Source organism: Zingiber officinale, chromosome 8A (assembly GCF_018446385.1).
Source record: "Zingiber officinale cultivar Zhangliang chromosome 8A, Zo_v1.1, whole genome shotgun sequence".
Taxonomy (NCBI): Eukaryota; Viridiplantae; Streptophyta; class Magnoliopsida; order Zingiberales; family Zingiberaceae; genus Zingiber; species Zingiber officinale.
In genome coordinates this window covers 71,255,096-71,271,305 of record NC_056000.1, presented here as the reverse complement: position 1 = coordinate 71,271,305, position 16,210 = coordinate 71,255,096, and the positions used below count along the sequence as shown (strand labels likewise).

The following is a 16,210-nucleotide window of genomic DNA, read 5'->3' as shown; positions in this document are numbered from 1 at the left end:
CTATGAGCATGAGTAGTTTTATATGTTAGCATTCAGTTTTAGCATGTTTTTATTTAGATACATGCATATCGAGTTTTTGTGAGTAGATAGCGCTCACTAAGCTTTATGCTTATAGACTGCATTTCCTCCTACTGCAGATAAAGGAAAAGCTGAAAGGAAGGCGACAAGGTGGTGGTGATGAAGGTGTGTGATGGCTGGACTATGGGGAGATCAAGAGTTTGCTAAGGAATTGTCAAGGCTTTTCTGTTTAGAGTTCTTTAGTTTTCTTTAAATGCTATTATGAGTCAAGATTGTAATTAAGTTTATTCCGCATTTGTAGTTGGGTTCTATTGATGGAGTGATATTGATGTTTGCTATTGTTAGGGTAGTTTCCTTCTTTTATTTGTGAGATTATACTGCGTGGTTGTGAAGATATATATGTTCTAGCCGCATGTGGCTGAGTATAGTTTGTTTGTATTATGGAAAATGGTCACCGGTACAGGGGAGACTCTGCCGAAATTTTTCGGTAGAGATTTCTCGTAGTTAAGTAGCGTACCGGTTAAGTAGAGTTAGTAGTTAAGTAGCGGTCATCCTTAGAGTGTAGTAGCAGTAAGAAGGGTGGTCGTTACAGTTGGTATCAGAGCAAGTTCCATTCTCCAGCATCACACATCAGCATCATCCTTGCCGTCTTCAAGTAAGAAAGTATTTAAGTTTTCTTTCTTATGCTTTCTTTATTATTAACTGCAGTATAGAGTAGTTGTTTCTGAATGCTTAAGTAAGATAGAAGATTTTGTTTCCCTTTTCTATATTCATATATAAGTATGATTAGAAGGGTTAGTGAAGCTATCAAACCTTTTCCTCTGCATAATTAGATGTCAAGAAGAGGACGTCCCCGTACCGTTCATACTGAGGACTGAGTTTAGGAGAGCGAAGAGCCCAGAACCCTGGGCCTATTCTCTCTGAAGTTGTTACTCAACTTCAGAGACAAGTAGCGAGCAGCAGCAAGTGATTGCCAATTTAATAACCAATCAGAATTCAGCTCCTCCCACTCCCCCAACCATTAATGTGGAGACCCCAGTGGTGACTGAAGTCCCATCAGCTGCCCTGGAAGTCGCCACAGCATCTAAAAGACAAGAAGCATATCTCATCCAGTGGCTGAAGCTGAAACCAGAAAGATTCTCAGGCACGACTGAGCCCTGGGATGCCCAGGCTTGGTTCAAGACATTTGAGAGCACAATGGAGCTTCTTGACTGACCAGAAGTCGAGAAGGTTGATACCATTAAATGTGCCTCTTTCTGCCTATCTGGAGATGTTTGTATGTAGTGGGAGCGAGTTAAGAGTAAGAGAGCAGTCAACCAGATGAGCTGGGTTGACTTTGAGATAGAGTTTTACTAAGAGTTCTTCCGTCAACTGATCACCAATAAACATTATGAGCAGTTTATAGAATTTAATTAGACAAGGTGATCTACCGGTAGAAGAAGCGGTCAAAAGATTCGACAGGCTAGCTCGCCTTTGCCTAGAGTAAGTAAGTACAGTGAAAGAACGAGTCAGACTAACGTTCCTAATGCTGAGACCAGAAATAACGCCTAATGTGAGTAGTGAAACTCACCGACTATAGATTGGTGAAGAGCTGGTCAGCAGGGCATTAGTGAGCACTATCTGAACAGCAATAAGGCACAACAAATGTAACACAAGTCAGTCAAGATAGAAGACCAGACAGTGGGGAAACAGAGACCCCAGTCAAGTAATCAGAACTGGAGTACAAAAGAACAAGAAAGACCCAAGCAGGAAGATGTTCAGGTGGTCTGTGAGTATCCAAAGGTATTTCCAGAAAGGCTACCTGGACTACCTCCCAACAGAGAAGTGGAGTCAATTTCAAAAGCTCCATACCAGATGTCTCCAGCAGAGCTGAAAGAACTACAAGAACAATTTCAGGAGTTACTTGACAAGGGTTTCATCCACCCTAGTCATTCACCCCGGGAAACTCCAGAGTTGTTCGTTAAGAAGAAAGACGGATCCATGCTAATGTGCATAGATTTTAGAGCGCTGAGCAAAGTAGCAGTTAGGGACATGTACCCTCATTCCAGAATAGATGATCTATATGATCAGCTAAAAAGGGCAATAGTGTTCTCTAAAATAGATCTGTGCTCTGGGTATCATCAGTTGGAAGTGAAAGAAAGTGATACACCCAGAACAGTTTCCAGGACCAGATCTGGACACTACGAGTTTGTAGTCATGCCTTTTTGGTGTGACTAATGCACCAGCGGTTTTCATGGACCTGATGAACAGAGTGTTCAGAGAATACCTTGACAAATTTGTCATTGTGTTCATCGACGACATTCTAATCTATTCCAGAACCCCAGAGGAGCATGACACGCACTTGAGAATAGTTCTGCAGACCCTTCAGCAAAAGCAGCTCTATGCTAAATTCTCAAAGTGCGAGTTCTGGTTTGAGCAGGTAGCGTTTCTAGGTCACATCGTTTCTAAAGAAGGCATTCAAGTGGATCCAGCCAAAGTAGAAGCGGTCAGCAACTGGAAGAGACCCAAGAATGCCAGGGAGATCAGAAGCTTCCTTGGTTTAGCTGGGTACTACAGGAAATTCGTGGAAGACTTTTCCAGAATAGCCTCTCCACTTACAGCCCTCACCAGGAAGAACAAGAAGTTTGAATGGTCAGATAAATGTGAGCAGAGTTTTCAAGAACTCAAGAAGAGATTAACCAGTGCTCCCATTCTGACAGTTCCAGAGAGTGACAAGAGTTTTGACATCTACAATGATGCTTCCAAGATGGGTCTAGGAGCTGTACTCATGCAAGAAGGAAAAAAAAATTATAGCTTATGCTTCCAAGCAAAGCTAATAAAGTAGTAGATGCACTAAGCAGAAAATCCAGTGCATTCCTGATGTCTTTGTCATCATTAGCCCTACCACTGCAGAAGGAGTTGTCAGATTTTAGAATGGAAATTATTTATGGGCAACTCTCTGCATTGACCTTAGAGTCAACCCTGCTTGAGGATATACAAAGAAAGCAAAGTGAAGATCCAGATATCCAGAAGATCAAGCAAGGAATACAGAAAGAAGAAAATTTAGAGTTTCGAGTATCAGACAGTGGAATTCTTTATCAGGGGAGCCGCCTTTGTGTTCCCAATGACGAAGAGATGAGAGAGAAAATTTTAGAAGAAGCCCATAATACACCGTACTCCATGCATCCTGGTTCTACCAAGATGTACCAAGACATGAAACAGAAGTTCTGGTGGTCTGGACTCAAAAGAGATGTAGCTAAATATGTCAGTACCTGCCTGACATGTCAGAGGGTCAAAGCAGAACACCAGAGACCAGGAGGAGTTCTACAACCTCTTCCAATACCAGAGTGGAAGTGGGAAGACATATCCATGGACTTTATAGTAGGTCTCCCAAGAACCACAAATGGATATGATGCGATATGGGTGATAGTGGACAGATTGACCAAGTCTGCTCATTTTCTAGCCATCAAAGTGTCCCACTCTATAGAGCAGTTGGCACAGTTATATGTTAAGGAAGTGATCAGACTTCACGGAGTTCCTAAATCTATTGTTTCTGATCGAGATGGGCGCTTCACCTCTCACTTTTGGGAGTGTGTTCAGAATGCACTAGACACCAAACTCAAGTTCAGCACAGCTTTCCATCCACAGACTGATGGACAGACAGAGCGAGTAAATCAGATTCTAGAAGATATGCTCAGAGCTAGTGCACTAGATTTCAAGGGAAGTTGGTGCAAGTACCTGTGCTTAGCTGAATTTGCCTACAACAACAACTATCAGGCCACCATCAAGATGGCTCCTTATGAGGCGTTTTATGGCAGGAAATGCAGATCACCCATTTGCTGGCAAGAAGCAGGTGAGAGAAAAGAAATGGAAGTAGAACTGAGCATTCAGATAGAGCTGATAGATGAGACTACTCAGGCTATTCAGAAGATCAGACAGAGAATTGAGACTGTCCAGAGTAGACAAAAGAGTTATGCTGACACACGCCGTAGGCCACTTGAATTCCAAGTAGGGGATTCAGTCTTTCTCAAGGTCGCTCCTATGAAGGGAGTGATGAGATTTGGCAAGAAGGGCAAATTAAGTCCTCGTTATATAGGACCTTACCTGATCACAGAAAGGATTGGGAAAGTAGCTTACAAGCTGGATTTACCACAAGACATGTCAGCAATACACAATGTATTTCATGTCTCCATGCTAAAGAAGTGTTTCCATGACCCGAGCCAAGTGATTCAGCCTCAGTCAGTGCAGATCCAAGAGGATCTTAGTTATTAGAGCAGACCTACACAGATGGTGGATAGAGCAGTCAAGAGACTAAGAAGCAAAGAAGTACCACTAGTGAAGGTCGTCTGGCAGAACCAGAACACGAGGAAGTCACTTGGGAACGTGAGGACAGTATGAGACAGAAGTATCCAGAATTGTTCTAAGTTCGAGGACGAACTTTTTATAAGGTATGGGGAATTGTAACGACCCAATTTTCCCTATTTCAAGTTCTAAAAGTCCATAAAAATATTTGGAAATACTTTTAAAATATTCTAGAGATTTTTAGGAATTTTTAGAGTATTTTTACGTAATTTTTGGAGGTCGTTTAGTAGGGTTACAAAAAGAAAGAAGTTTTAAATAAGTTTGTAGAAGCTGAGGTTCGAACCCACAACTTCGGACCCAAGCAAAACCGGCCCGACCAATCGAGCTAAGCTCGTTTTGTTAACTAAATATGGGAACAAATTGATTTAAGGTATAGTTCGATTTAAACCCTAGTATAAGAAAAGGAATTTAGGTTTCTTTTCGGAAAATCAACATTTTCTCAAAAATTCCTTCTCTTCTCGGCTGCGTGACGGCGACAAACCCACGGGCGAAAACCGCGACGTCTCCTAGGGTTCCCTCCGGCGCCGGCGAAGCTGTCTTCCGGCCAACCTCATCCGTGGTGGTCATCCCGACAGAGAGGAGCACGCGTGAGCACAAGAGGAAGTCGAGAACTTCATCTTTCCGAAGCCCTAGAGTTCGTCCCGATTGGTTGTAAGTCCAAGCAAATCATGGTGAGTTGCTTCTCACCTGTAGTAGGAGTAGTTCCGCGCTTTGATTTGTTTTCATGGCTTTCGGATTTTAGGTTGTAGAGATTTTGGTTTTATGCTTACTGCCGTGAGTTGGATTTCTGAAGCATGTAGTAGGAGTAGTTTTGGATTTTGTTCCTTCTTGATTTCAAGTTATGTTGTAAAGTTTGTTGTCCTAAGCAATGAGCATGAAGAAAATTAGGATTCTAGGTTTCCAGTAGCAAATGGTTTACAGCAAGTTTCCCCTTTCACCGTGAACCTTACTACTGATCAAGCACATCTAATTAATAAGACAGCACCTATAAATAAACATCAAGGAATAAATCTAGTTTAATACTTGTGAACTAGATTGTCAGTCTAGTTGACATGAATAAACTTAATAAATCAGTATAAGTGTGAGGAATAAACTATGTTAGTATTAGGTTTCCAAGGCTAACATAAACTAGTTCAATTACTGCTTTCTATAAGTTGGTAGTGATGCTATCATATTGTTTATTTCCCAAACTAGTTTACATCTGTTCCCATGCAATTATAGAACCAGATTTGAGTTTTGTTGGAGCTGTATTTATTTTGGTTGTGCTGTATGAGTTTTTGGACAGAAATGGCAGCTTGTAATCTCACTCGTTTTAAGTGTTTTATCAGGTTTTATCATATTCGGATTTGATACTGTGCTTGTTTATTGAAGATTTCCATGTGTGCAAGATTATTCTTATTGGAGAGGTTCTTGTGTTGTGGAATTGACTTCTGTTGAGAATTTACAACTTGGTACCTTAGTATATTTGGATAGATCTATTGTTGCTGTTTTAAGGAGCAAGAACAGTTCTTAACATTAGTATTTCAGTTTTGGGTACCTTGCATTCTAACAAGCATGAAATTATTAGTTTCTTTGCTTTTACCTAAGCATGAGTTTCTGTCTTTAAGAACTATAAGCAAGAAAGACTGAGGTCTGGACTCGATTTCAATTCCAGAAGATTGAATATCAAAAGCGCACACAAGGTGTTTGCTTAAATGCCAAGTAAGGGCAAGTATAAAGAAATTATAGTTAAAAAGAAAGTATTTTACTTTTAAAGGGCATGTACCGGACACAAGGTCCAAGGGATGGGCTCCAAGTTGCCCCTAGGCACAAGGCCTAGAAGTATCTTAGTAGTTTCTGGATTAGCTACCTCGATTCTTATTAAGAATGCGCGCAAAGTGATACAATGCCGGGCCCAAGAGAAGTTGATTATTATTTTCAAGTATTAAAAGTATAAATTTTAAACAAGTGAAATAAAAGAATAAATTTAGAGTAAATGAAGTAAGTTTCACTTTGTTTTAAAGATCAGCAAGTTTAGCTTTCTTTTATGCTAGCAGCTTTTACATGTTTAGTTTCTTACATGTTATTTATTTGCTATTAGATTATTCAGCATGTTTAGCTTTATTTGCTTTCAGCATACAGTTATAGTTTTATTCTTATGAGCATGATTAGCTATACATGTTTAGTATTTCAGTTATCATGATTCCTTTGCTATCTATGAGCATGAGTAGTTTTATATGTTAGCATTCAGTTTTAGCATGTTTTATGCACATCGAGTTTTTGTGAGTAGATAGCGCTCACTAAGCTTTATGCTTATAGACTGCATTTCCTCCTACTGCAGATAAAGGAAAAGCTGAAAGGAAGGCGACAAGGTGGTGGTGATGAAGGTGTGTGATGGCTGGACTATGGGGAGATCAAGAGTTTGCTAAGGAATTGTCAAGACTTTTCTGTTTAGAGTTCTTTAGTTTTCTTTAAATGCTATTATGAGTCAAGATTGTAATTAAGTTTATTCCGCATTTGTAGTTGGGTTCTATTGATGGAGTGATATTGATGTTTGCTATTGTTAGGGTAGTTTCCTTCTTTTATTTGTGAGATTATACTGCGTGGTTGTGAAGATATATATGTTCCAGCCGCATGTGGCTGAGTATAGTTTGTTTGTATTATGGAAAATGGTCACCGATACAGGGGAGACTCTGTCGAAATTTTTCGGTAGAGATTTCTCGTAGTTAAGTAGCGTACCGGTTAAGTAGAGTTAGTAGTTAAGTAGCGGTCATCCTTAGAGTGTAGTAGCAGTAAGAAGGGTGGTCGTTACATCAGATGTACCGGGTATAATCTTAAACTAGGCTAGGTTGGATTGAGTCCCAGGGCTTTATGCTGATTTTAAAAAAATGATTAATCAGGCTGGGTAACGTCTAGTCTAGAGTCGCCGATCCGGTCCCATAAAAATTTTCCACCGGCCACTAGGGTAAATCGGGAAGTGTTCATAACGAATAGTTCAGAAGCTCAGTATCCTTTAGTTACGTATCATTTGAAGAAAAAATTTCTATAAATTTATTATAATTGAGATTTAAATCATGAATATCTGAATGACAATATGAATATTCAACCGCTAGATCATAACTCCGATGGCACTTTATGCGACTTACAATTTAGGCAGTTAGTGGAGATCCGTCGGGCATTTGCATTTCTAATTTCCATGGGCCTTTTCTATCTACCTCCAATCCTGTCCGTCCATCGGAGGGAGGTTCCATGAATCCCGCTGCGGTGGACGGTCTGGATCTCAGCCATTGGAATCGCCGAAAAACCTATTTAAATGGCGACGCTGCGGAGACTCCTTCAAAACTGTTTTTTTAATTTCTTTTACACGGATCTCGCTGCCTTCCACCCTCGCCGTGCTCCTCCTCCACCGCAATGGCGACAATGGAGAGCCTGATCGGGCTTGTGAATCGGATTCAGAGGGCGTGCACCATCCTCGGGGACCACGGCGGAGAGGGCGGATCCCTCTGGGAAGCCCTCCCCTCCGTCGCCGTCGTCGGTGGTCAGGTAACGAGACGCCTCCCTTGCCTTCCTAAATATAATGCACCCAGTTTTCTTATTGCTCGGATCTGGCCGATTTTGGAATTCTCATCGGCTCTATTTTGATCTGCTTCCTCGGGATCTCAGAGTTCGGGGAAGTCGTCCGTGCTAGAGAGCATCGTGGGGAGGGACTTCTTGCCCCGTGGATCTGGTGATTACTCGAAAAGGATATTGGTCGATCCGTGTTCTGGTATTCGTGTTCCACAAGTGACGGTTTGGGATCTGTGTGTTTGGATTAGGTATTGTGACCAGGAGGCCGTTGGTGTTGCAGCTTCACAAGACGGAGAGCGGGTCAGAATACGCAGAGTTTCTTCATGCTCCTAGGAGGAAGTATTCTGACTTTGGTATGATCGGATTCATTGAACCATTTACTTTGGCTCTGTTCTTCTGAAGGGTATTTGTAGCTCATGTTTTTGCGCATTTTAGCTTGTAATGGCCCTTTCGTTTATGTAGTAGTATATTTTCACAGTTAGATTTTTCTCATGTTTTTTTCGCTTGTTTAAGCGGAAAGATCTTTTGTTTGCGTGGATTACATATACACATTTGCAGTGATTCTTTGATTTGATTTGCAATGTTGAGGGATGAAATATTGGCTTTCTGCTAACATAAAAAAAATTGCCTTCTCTTCCATTTAAAATTGGACAATTCCAATAAAGTGTTCTAATTTTGTCTTCTATTTTTTTACTTGATTCATTTTGGTTAAAGCTATTTGTATGAGTTACCATGATTAATGAGCTTGTCTGAATTTTTAATACCTACAGCTGCTGTTAGGAAGGAGATTGCAGATGAGACTGATCGCATTACTGGAAAATCAAAACAAATATCCAACGTTCCAATCCATTTGAGCATTTATTCACCACATGGTTAGTATGCCTACATAATGCTTGATTTTTTGCTTGGGTTTTCATGCAACAAACTATTGTTTACAAATGCCGACATCAATTGGTTTATATGTTTTTGACTTTTATTTATTTTTCCTTCATGTTTTCATAAGTTTTCATGAAAGGAAAATCAATATCTTGTGAATTTTTACCTCTGTTGTTCTTAGTCAAATTATAAATCACTTGTATGGCGAGGGTAATTTTATAAATGACTTATATGGTGAGGGTGACTGAATCAAGGAGGAAAAACTATATTTCATTCATGAAGGCGATTGTTTTTCTCAATCCATTACTTGAATTTCAGATGAAATGAATGCTTCAAGCAAAGGAAATACAATTACAACCGAGGGACTTTGTGGATTCATACTTGATTAGATAGGTTTTGTTTGGAAAGAGAAAATCATGTGACCTGATGATAACCAGAGATATGATAAGTGAACTCAGAGTTGGGAACTGCCTCCAAGTTAGCGGCCAGGGTAGGTGAGGCAATTGCCAATTTGGATGAATAAATTTTGACGGAAATGAAGAGTAAAATTGTACTCGCTTTCTTCTTGACCTTCCTTTGAATTGCCCATTTTCTTTTTCCTCTATTTCTTATTTCTTTTATCTATTCTTCGAGGCAGTAGACTAGACTGGTTTCGTGGTACATGAGGCCTCTAAAAGACTTGCTAGAGTGACCTTTCTAGCTGTGTATCAAAAGAGTGAGCCAAAAGTGGCTGCTATACCACATCATTCTATGGCTCATCAAGGGAATTGTTCCAGAATCTGTGCCAAGAGCCTAGAGAGACAATGATGTTGCTTTATCAGTTGAGTGAGGTAAAGTTATTGGCAAATTGGCATTGTATGTGATCACCAGCATGCATTACCTTAGCCAGTGACTTTCCTCTCGTCATTTTGTAGAAACTCTTGCCTTCTCAAGCCTACTATGCCTACACCTACTGTTGCTTTTTTACATTGCAGTTATATGATCTTGATATTTGATTAAAATGGGCAGCCTAATTTTATGTAAATGTGGAAACATAAATTTAGTTTATGATAGAAGAGAATCTGAAGTTAATTTCTATATCATGCCATACTGATTCCATGAGTTCCTTTTATGCTACTATATAAAGACTAGGCACACTGATAAAAGGTCACACTTGATGATGTTTAAAATCACAAATAGGATTTGATTGTCAAAGATACAAAGAACTTGAACTAAAATTTGATTATTACAATTGATTGAGGAACGATAGTGGACACAGTAGATATGCTGTAAATTATCATTTATTTGTGTATGCTCATGAAAATAATGTACCTCATGCATATACATAAAGCTGATATGGATAAAAATTCATCACATGTAAGATCCACAAATATATTGTCTCAAGATTATGGAAAAATATTTTTTGCCTGTAATAATTCAAATTCTGCAAGAACTTCTGGAGATTTTGCTAGCTATTATATTTTTATAGTCCTTGTTATGGCCAAAATTTGTAGGTGTTGGTTCCTTGATCCTCGTTGACAAAGCATTCTTGCATGGATTAACATGTGTTAGAGAGGGCTCGCCGGGAGTTGCCCCGGTGAGGCTCCTCCAATGCCTAAGTCATCATGGGATCAGGGCAAAAAAACTAAAGCATGTAGAAGAAAAAGGCTCTGGTTAGGGTTTCATACCAGAGCAATCTTTTATAGAGGACCAAACCCCGAAACCCTAATGGGTTATTGAACTTGTGGGTCGTGTGCTGGAGAGGCATTATTGCTGGGTGGTATCAGTGCTCTTTTAGATCTTTTTTTATATGGATGTTCTGGTTTCCAGCAAAAAAATGTTTCAACATCTTCCAGACCATTTTGTTTGATCATGTTGCTTTTTTGCAGTTGTTAACTTAACACTTGTAGATCTTCCTGGTTTGACCAAGGTTGCTGTAGGTAAAGATCTAAACCTAAAGTTTGTCAACTATCTCCTACCTAGTTGAGCAAACAATATAATTCTATAATGAGGAAATTATTGAATCATCTTGCTTATGCAGATGGACAACCTGAATCAATTGTGAGAGATATTGAAGATATGGTTCGGTCTTATGTTCAAAAGGTAAAGAAAGTGCCTCTAGATTTCTGCTTTTTAAATGTTATGGGATTTAATTGTATGCACTGAATTTTTAGTTCAATTAAACAACAAATACCTAGGTTTCTATTTCTTTACATTGTACCTATATCTATACCCTTAGGTCCCAAAAATGCATACTAAACATGATTCTTCCAGCCAACATGCCTTCTTACTCTACAAACTGCTAGGGTACTTGCCACCTTGGATAATGCATTATATCTGCCATAGAAAATCCATATTTGGTATTCTCTATTCAAGGAAGTCTTTAGTATTCACCAAATTCTATTGAAATTTAATGCTTGCTTATTTTGACACTAAGGGATTCTTTTTTTCATAATTGTAGCCCAATTGTATCATTCTGGCCATTTCTCCTGCTAACCAAGATATTGCCACCTCAGATGCCATCAAACTTGCAAGGGAAGTGGATCCTACAGGTAGAGAATTTACTTATGTTTACTTTGTGAAAATCACTGGATGGTTAGCGTTTTTCTTTCAGTCACCCAGGCTTTTGAATTACATGTATATACAGACAATAGTTGTAAGTTTTCTGTTCATTCATCCAGGTGAGCGAACTTTCGGTGTCCTAACAAAGCTTGATCTTATGGACAAGGGTACTAATGCTCTTGATGTAAGCAATTCAATGAAACTGTGATGTAAATTTTTTTTTAAAAATTATATCTTATGAAGCAACCTGCCTTTGAAAGCTTACTTTATTTTTCGTTGTTCCAGGTACTGGAAGGAAGATCATATCGGCTACAACATCCTTGGGTAGGAATAGTCAACCGCTCACAAGCTGATATCAACAAGAATGTTGACATGATTGATGCACGGCGGAAGGAACAAGAGTATTTTGCAGCTAGCCCTGATTATGGACATCTTGTGCATAAAATGGGTTCAGAGTATCTTGCAAAACTACTATCCAAGGTAGATCCTCATCTCCATTCTCATTTTAGCTATGTCTTTTCTCATTTTGTTGTAAACTTTGGAAATTTGAAATATTCTACGACTTCTCTTTTGTAGCATCTGGAATCTGTGATCAGGCAACGAATACCTAGTATAATAGCTTTAATTAATAAAACAATTGATGAACTTGAAGCTGAGTTGGATCGGCTAGGCAGGCCTATTGGAGCTGATGGAGGAGTAAGTTACAGAACACAATAATCCTGTGTAGCTACTCCTTTCTTCCTACTTAATGTTCTTGTTTGTTCAAATATGCAGGCACAACTTTACACAATTTTGGAGATGTGCCGTGCATTTGATCGAATTTTCAAAGAACATTTGGATGGAGGGTAATCTATTTTTCACTTGTTTTTCTCATAGTCATGGCACATTTAAAATCTTCTGCAAGTGTTGATTCTGGTCCTCCTTCATACAATTGCTGGTTTAAGGCAATCCCCCAGTCTATTGTCTGATTCCACTCAAAGAAAGAATGTATGCATTTTTTGACACAATCACACAATTGGTGTTTTCAGAGTACTGTTCCTTCGCTAAACTAGTAGTAATTGTGATTTTACCTTTTATTCCCTTTTGGTAAAATGTGATTGTCCTATTTTGTTGCCAAAAAATATGTTGGCAAAAAATTTCATTTTATTTGGCAAACCTAGGCAAACACAACCTATTTCATTGGCATGTTTTTCCAAGTTTGTGATTGAGATTCTATGCTTGTTTTGATTTTCATTGTTCTGTGCTAGGCGACCTGGTGGAGATCGGATATATGGGGTCTTTGACAACCAACTACCTGCAGCTTTAAAGAAACTCCCATTTGATAGGCACTTGTCTCTGCAGAATGTTAGAAAGGTTATTTCAGAGGCAGATGGTTATCAGCCCCATCTGATTGCTCCTGAGCAAGGATATAGAAGGCTTATAGACAGTTCTCTAGGCTATTTCAAAGGTCCTGGAGAGGCTTCTGTCGATGCTGTATAATCTCTTTGCCTACACTCCTATGCCTTTGATAGCAATGTTATGCTTCTATGAACGCATCATTTCTGCTTATTGTGTGATGCAATGCTTTACCGATGTGTATTCCTTTTGTCTGGATATTGATGTAGATCAATTACATGAACTAGTTTTGGTAGTGTAACCTCAAATACGATCATGAGAATTTATAAACTTTATTTCATTTTATCTATAGCCTAAGTAATTCTATGTTCACGTTACTTTCCAGGTTCACTTTGTCCTGAAAGAACTTGTTCGCAAATCCATTAGCGAAACAGAGGTAAGCATCATTATAGGATAAGTTCGGAAGTGCATAATGTACATAATGGCATGCCATAGTGGTTCTTTGCTGTCTACAAGTTCAAGTTTTTGCCTAAATGCTTTTTCATTATCATCCATTAATTATCATGCGGCATTTTCCTACAAGTTCACTGACATGTCTTTTCTCTGTGTGAACTTGCTCTGCAGCAACATAGCTTTTGTTGTTTGCCAATTGTGATGAAGTGATGGTTGTTTTTTTTACTGGTAGGAACTGAAGCGCTTCCCAACTCTTCAGTCAGACATAGCAGCTGCAGCAAATGAAGCCTTGGAAAGATTTCGAGATGAGGGCCGTAAAACAGTTCTTCGTCTTGTAGAAATGGAGTCCACCTACCTTACGGTGGAGTTCTTCAGGAAACTCTCTCTTGAACCTGAGAAAGGTCAGGCTCCTGGTTCCACACCAAATTCTCAAGCACCAGATAGATACGGTGATAACCATTTAAGGAGGATTGGTAAGTTCATTCTCCTAATAGTCATAAAATTGGCATTCTCTCAAGTTTCTCTGGATATGTCTGACGTCTCATCTTGCTGTTTTCTTTTATCTCATTAGCATTAATGCTCAAATTTTTTGACCTTGCAATGACCTGGTGAGATCCCTATCATCTGATTTACAGGCTCCAATGTTAATGCATATGTTGCCATGGTATGTGACACGCTGAGGAATACTATCCCGAAGGCTATTGTTCATTGTCAAGTCCGAGAAGCAAAGAGGTCATTGCTTAATCAATTCTATGCCCATGTCGGGAGTAGGGAGGTGTGTCTAATGACCCATACTCATATTGTGAATTTTAAAACCACACCCACATGAAATCCTTGAGATGCACTAAAATGATGCCTACTTGTCATGTAGTTATGCAGTAGGTTCTCTACTAAGTACTAGATATTTATTTTCTCTTATTTCGTTTAGCTTATATCTTCTATGCACTTCTTTTTCCTATTGGGAAATTGAACATCTTCAAGTAAATGCACGTTTCGAAGTACAAATATAGATGATCTGTAGCACTTGTATTTGGGTATCCAAATGTTCAATAAGTCGATTAGAAACTGTTCTTCCTGAAACTTGGTGTTTTACAAAATTGCCACGGCTGACTGATTCATTCTTACATCAACTGCAAAAATTCAAAGGATTGACCTCCACTTAAATGTTCATGTTTTTGAGCTCGAATGCATTTTCTTGCACCTTCACGACCATACAAATCCAAATTCAATTCAGTTTGATATTTTCATCTTTACCCTGCAGAAGAAACAGCTTAGTGCCATGTTGGACGAGGACCCATCTCTCATGGAGAAGAGGAATGCAATTGCAAAGAGACTAGAGCTTTATAAATCAGCTAGAGATGAGATCGATTCGGTTGCATGGAAATGACAAGCTAAACAAACATCAGATGTCACAAACAAAAATCAGAATGAGACAGCATAGGTGAGAATCCAGTTCCACAAATTTCCATTACTTGATTGATGTTGAGCATTTTTTTTTCCTATACCATTACCCACAAGCAGCAGGAAATTCCTTATTCATCGTACTTTTTTCAAACAACTGAACTGAAGCTATATAACTGTTATTCTTTTGGCATCAAGAGCCTGTGCTATTTTTTTTTGGGTCTTATCGATCGTTTCTACACAGATGTCATGGAGTCTGGCATAGGCTGTGTTTATTGTTTAGAGGGCTTTATAGAAAATACAGAAGATTTTTTTTTTTTTTTTTGTGATGTTGAATTGCTCCATGCAATATGCTTTATATTGTTGCATAATGTTGCCCTACCAATAGTTATTATAAATGTACAATTGATCAATGTAGATCAAATTGTCATACCTACATTGGCGCTGCGAGAATTATCGTTATTATTATTTTCAACGGTGGTAAAATGTTATAAATGACTTAATGGGATGGACGCTGCGAGAATTATCGTTATTATTATTTTCAACGGTGGTGAAATGTTATAAATGACTTAATGGGATGGATGTACTTAACTAGTAATGCTTTTTAATAGCAGAGTTTACTCCCTGATTACTGATTTTAGAGGGCACTGCAAGAGTCGGCTTTGAGAAGTGCCAGGCTTCACCTTAGCTCGGGCCCATGTTGGGCCTGACATTGACCCGAGCTGGTTGGAGATGACATAGGCCTAGGTTGAGTTGGGTATAACAAAGACTCGTTGAGTTAGGTTGAGTCTTTGCCCTAGGGTAGGGCTAGGTTTGAGTATAGGAGTGTAGATGAATGAAATCAAATCGAATAATATAAAAATATTAATATTTAAGTTTGAGTTTGAAAAATATATGATATTCAAATTCGAATTTGAAAATATTTGACTTGAGTTCCGTTTGAATTTTAATAAAATTCGAGCTCTATTTGAATCTTGATTAAGTAGAATTAAATTATAATTTAAAATGGCTTAAATCTGAATTTGATTGGATATTTTTAAATTTTAATTTGAGTATATTTAAATTAAAATTATGTATAAATAATTAGAGTTTGAGTTTGACTCATGAATATTAAATAAATTATTATGAGTTAGAATTTGATTTGAAAAAATTATCAAATCTATATTTAGTTCGGTTTAAATTTGATAATTTTAATACAAAATTATTTTTTCTGTTTTTAGCGGGTTTGAAAAGTTTGTTGACGTGGGCGGGTCAAGTTGAGGATATTTTTTAAATCTTAAATATTCAAAATGCTCATGCTACTATTAAATTACAAGAAAAGGAAATTTGGAAGAGAGAATAAATCTCATCCTTATTAACTCGAAAGCTTTTTTAATATATTCGGTCATCCTGGTAAAAATTTCAGTTATCTCAATAGAAACTCTATTTGTCTTATTTTAAAAATTAAATAATATTATAAAAAATTTCCTGCTATGTTTTTTTTTTAAAAAAAGAAATATCTCATTAATAAAAATTTGGCAACCTAAATTAATTTTGAACTTTTTAATCGTATTTTAAATATGATTTAGAATCTTGACAATTGATTTAAATATTAATTGTATTATTTTCTTATCGAGGAGAAGTCACGAATTTTATCCAATTATGTCTTCGCATTATTCTTTTTTTGTTGGACATCTTTTCTAATAAGAAAAAAAAATTG

At 38.2% G+C, this 16,210-nt stretch overlaps 1 protein-coding gene across 1 annotated transcript; it reads left to right on the top strand.

The window, feature by feature from the left end:
• The first annotated feature begins 7,682 nt into the window (after positions 1-7,682).
• On the top strand, positions 7,683-14,828 carry LOC122009479 (phragmoplastin DRP1C-like). Its single transcript, XM_042565661.1, has 16 exons — positions 7,683-7,881; positions 8,002-8,065; positions 8,154-8,258; positions 8,676-8,777; positions 10,650-10,700; positions 10,802-10,863; positions 11,222-11,312; positions 11,442-11,506; positions 11,608-11,802; positions 11,899-12,018; positions 12,097-12,167; positions 12,570-12,795; positions 13,043-13,093; positions 13,343-13,583; positions 13,746-13,885; positions 14,372-14,828. Exons 1-16 carry the CDS (start codon positions 7,750-7,752, stop codon positions 14,495-14,497), a joined length of 1,842 nt encoding a protein of 613 aa, XP_042421595.1. The 5' UTR covers positions 7,683-7,749; the 3' UTR covers positions 14,498-14,828.
• The last annotated feature ends 1,382 nt before the right edge of the window (positions 14,829-16,210 follow it).

Bases quoted from the DNA above. Each gene is read 5' to 3' on its own strand.
- LOC122009479 (XM_042565661.1), top strand. From the start codon at position 7,750: ATGGCGACAATGGAGAGCCTGATCGGGCTTGTGAATCGGATTCAGAGG. The intron at 8,778-10,649 runs GTTAGTATGCCT...GCTTTTTTGCAG, and splicing joins GAGCATTTATTCACCACATG to TTGTTAACTTAACACTTGTA. The intron at 10,701-10,801 runs GTAAAGATCTAA...TTGCTTATGCAG, and splicing joins TTTGACCAAGGTTGCTGTAG to ATGGACAACCTGAATCAATT.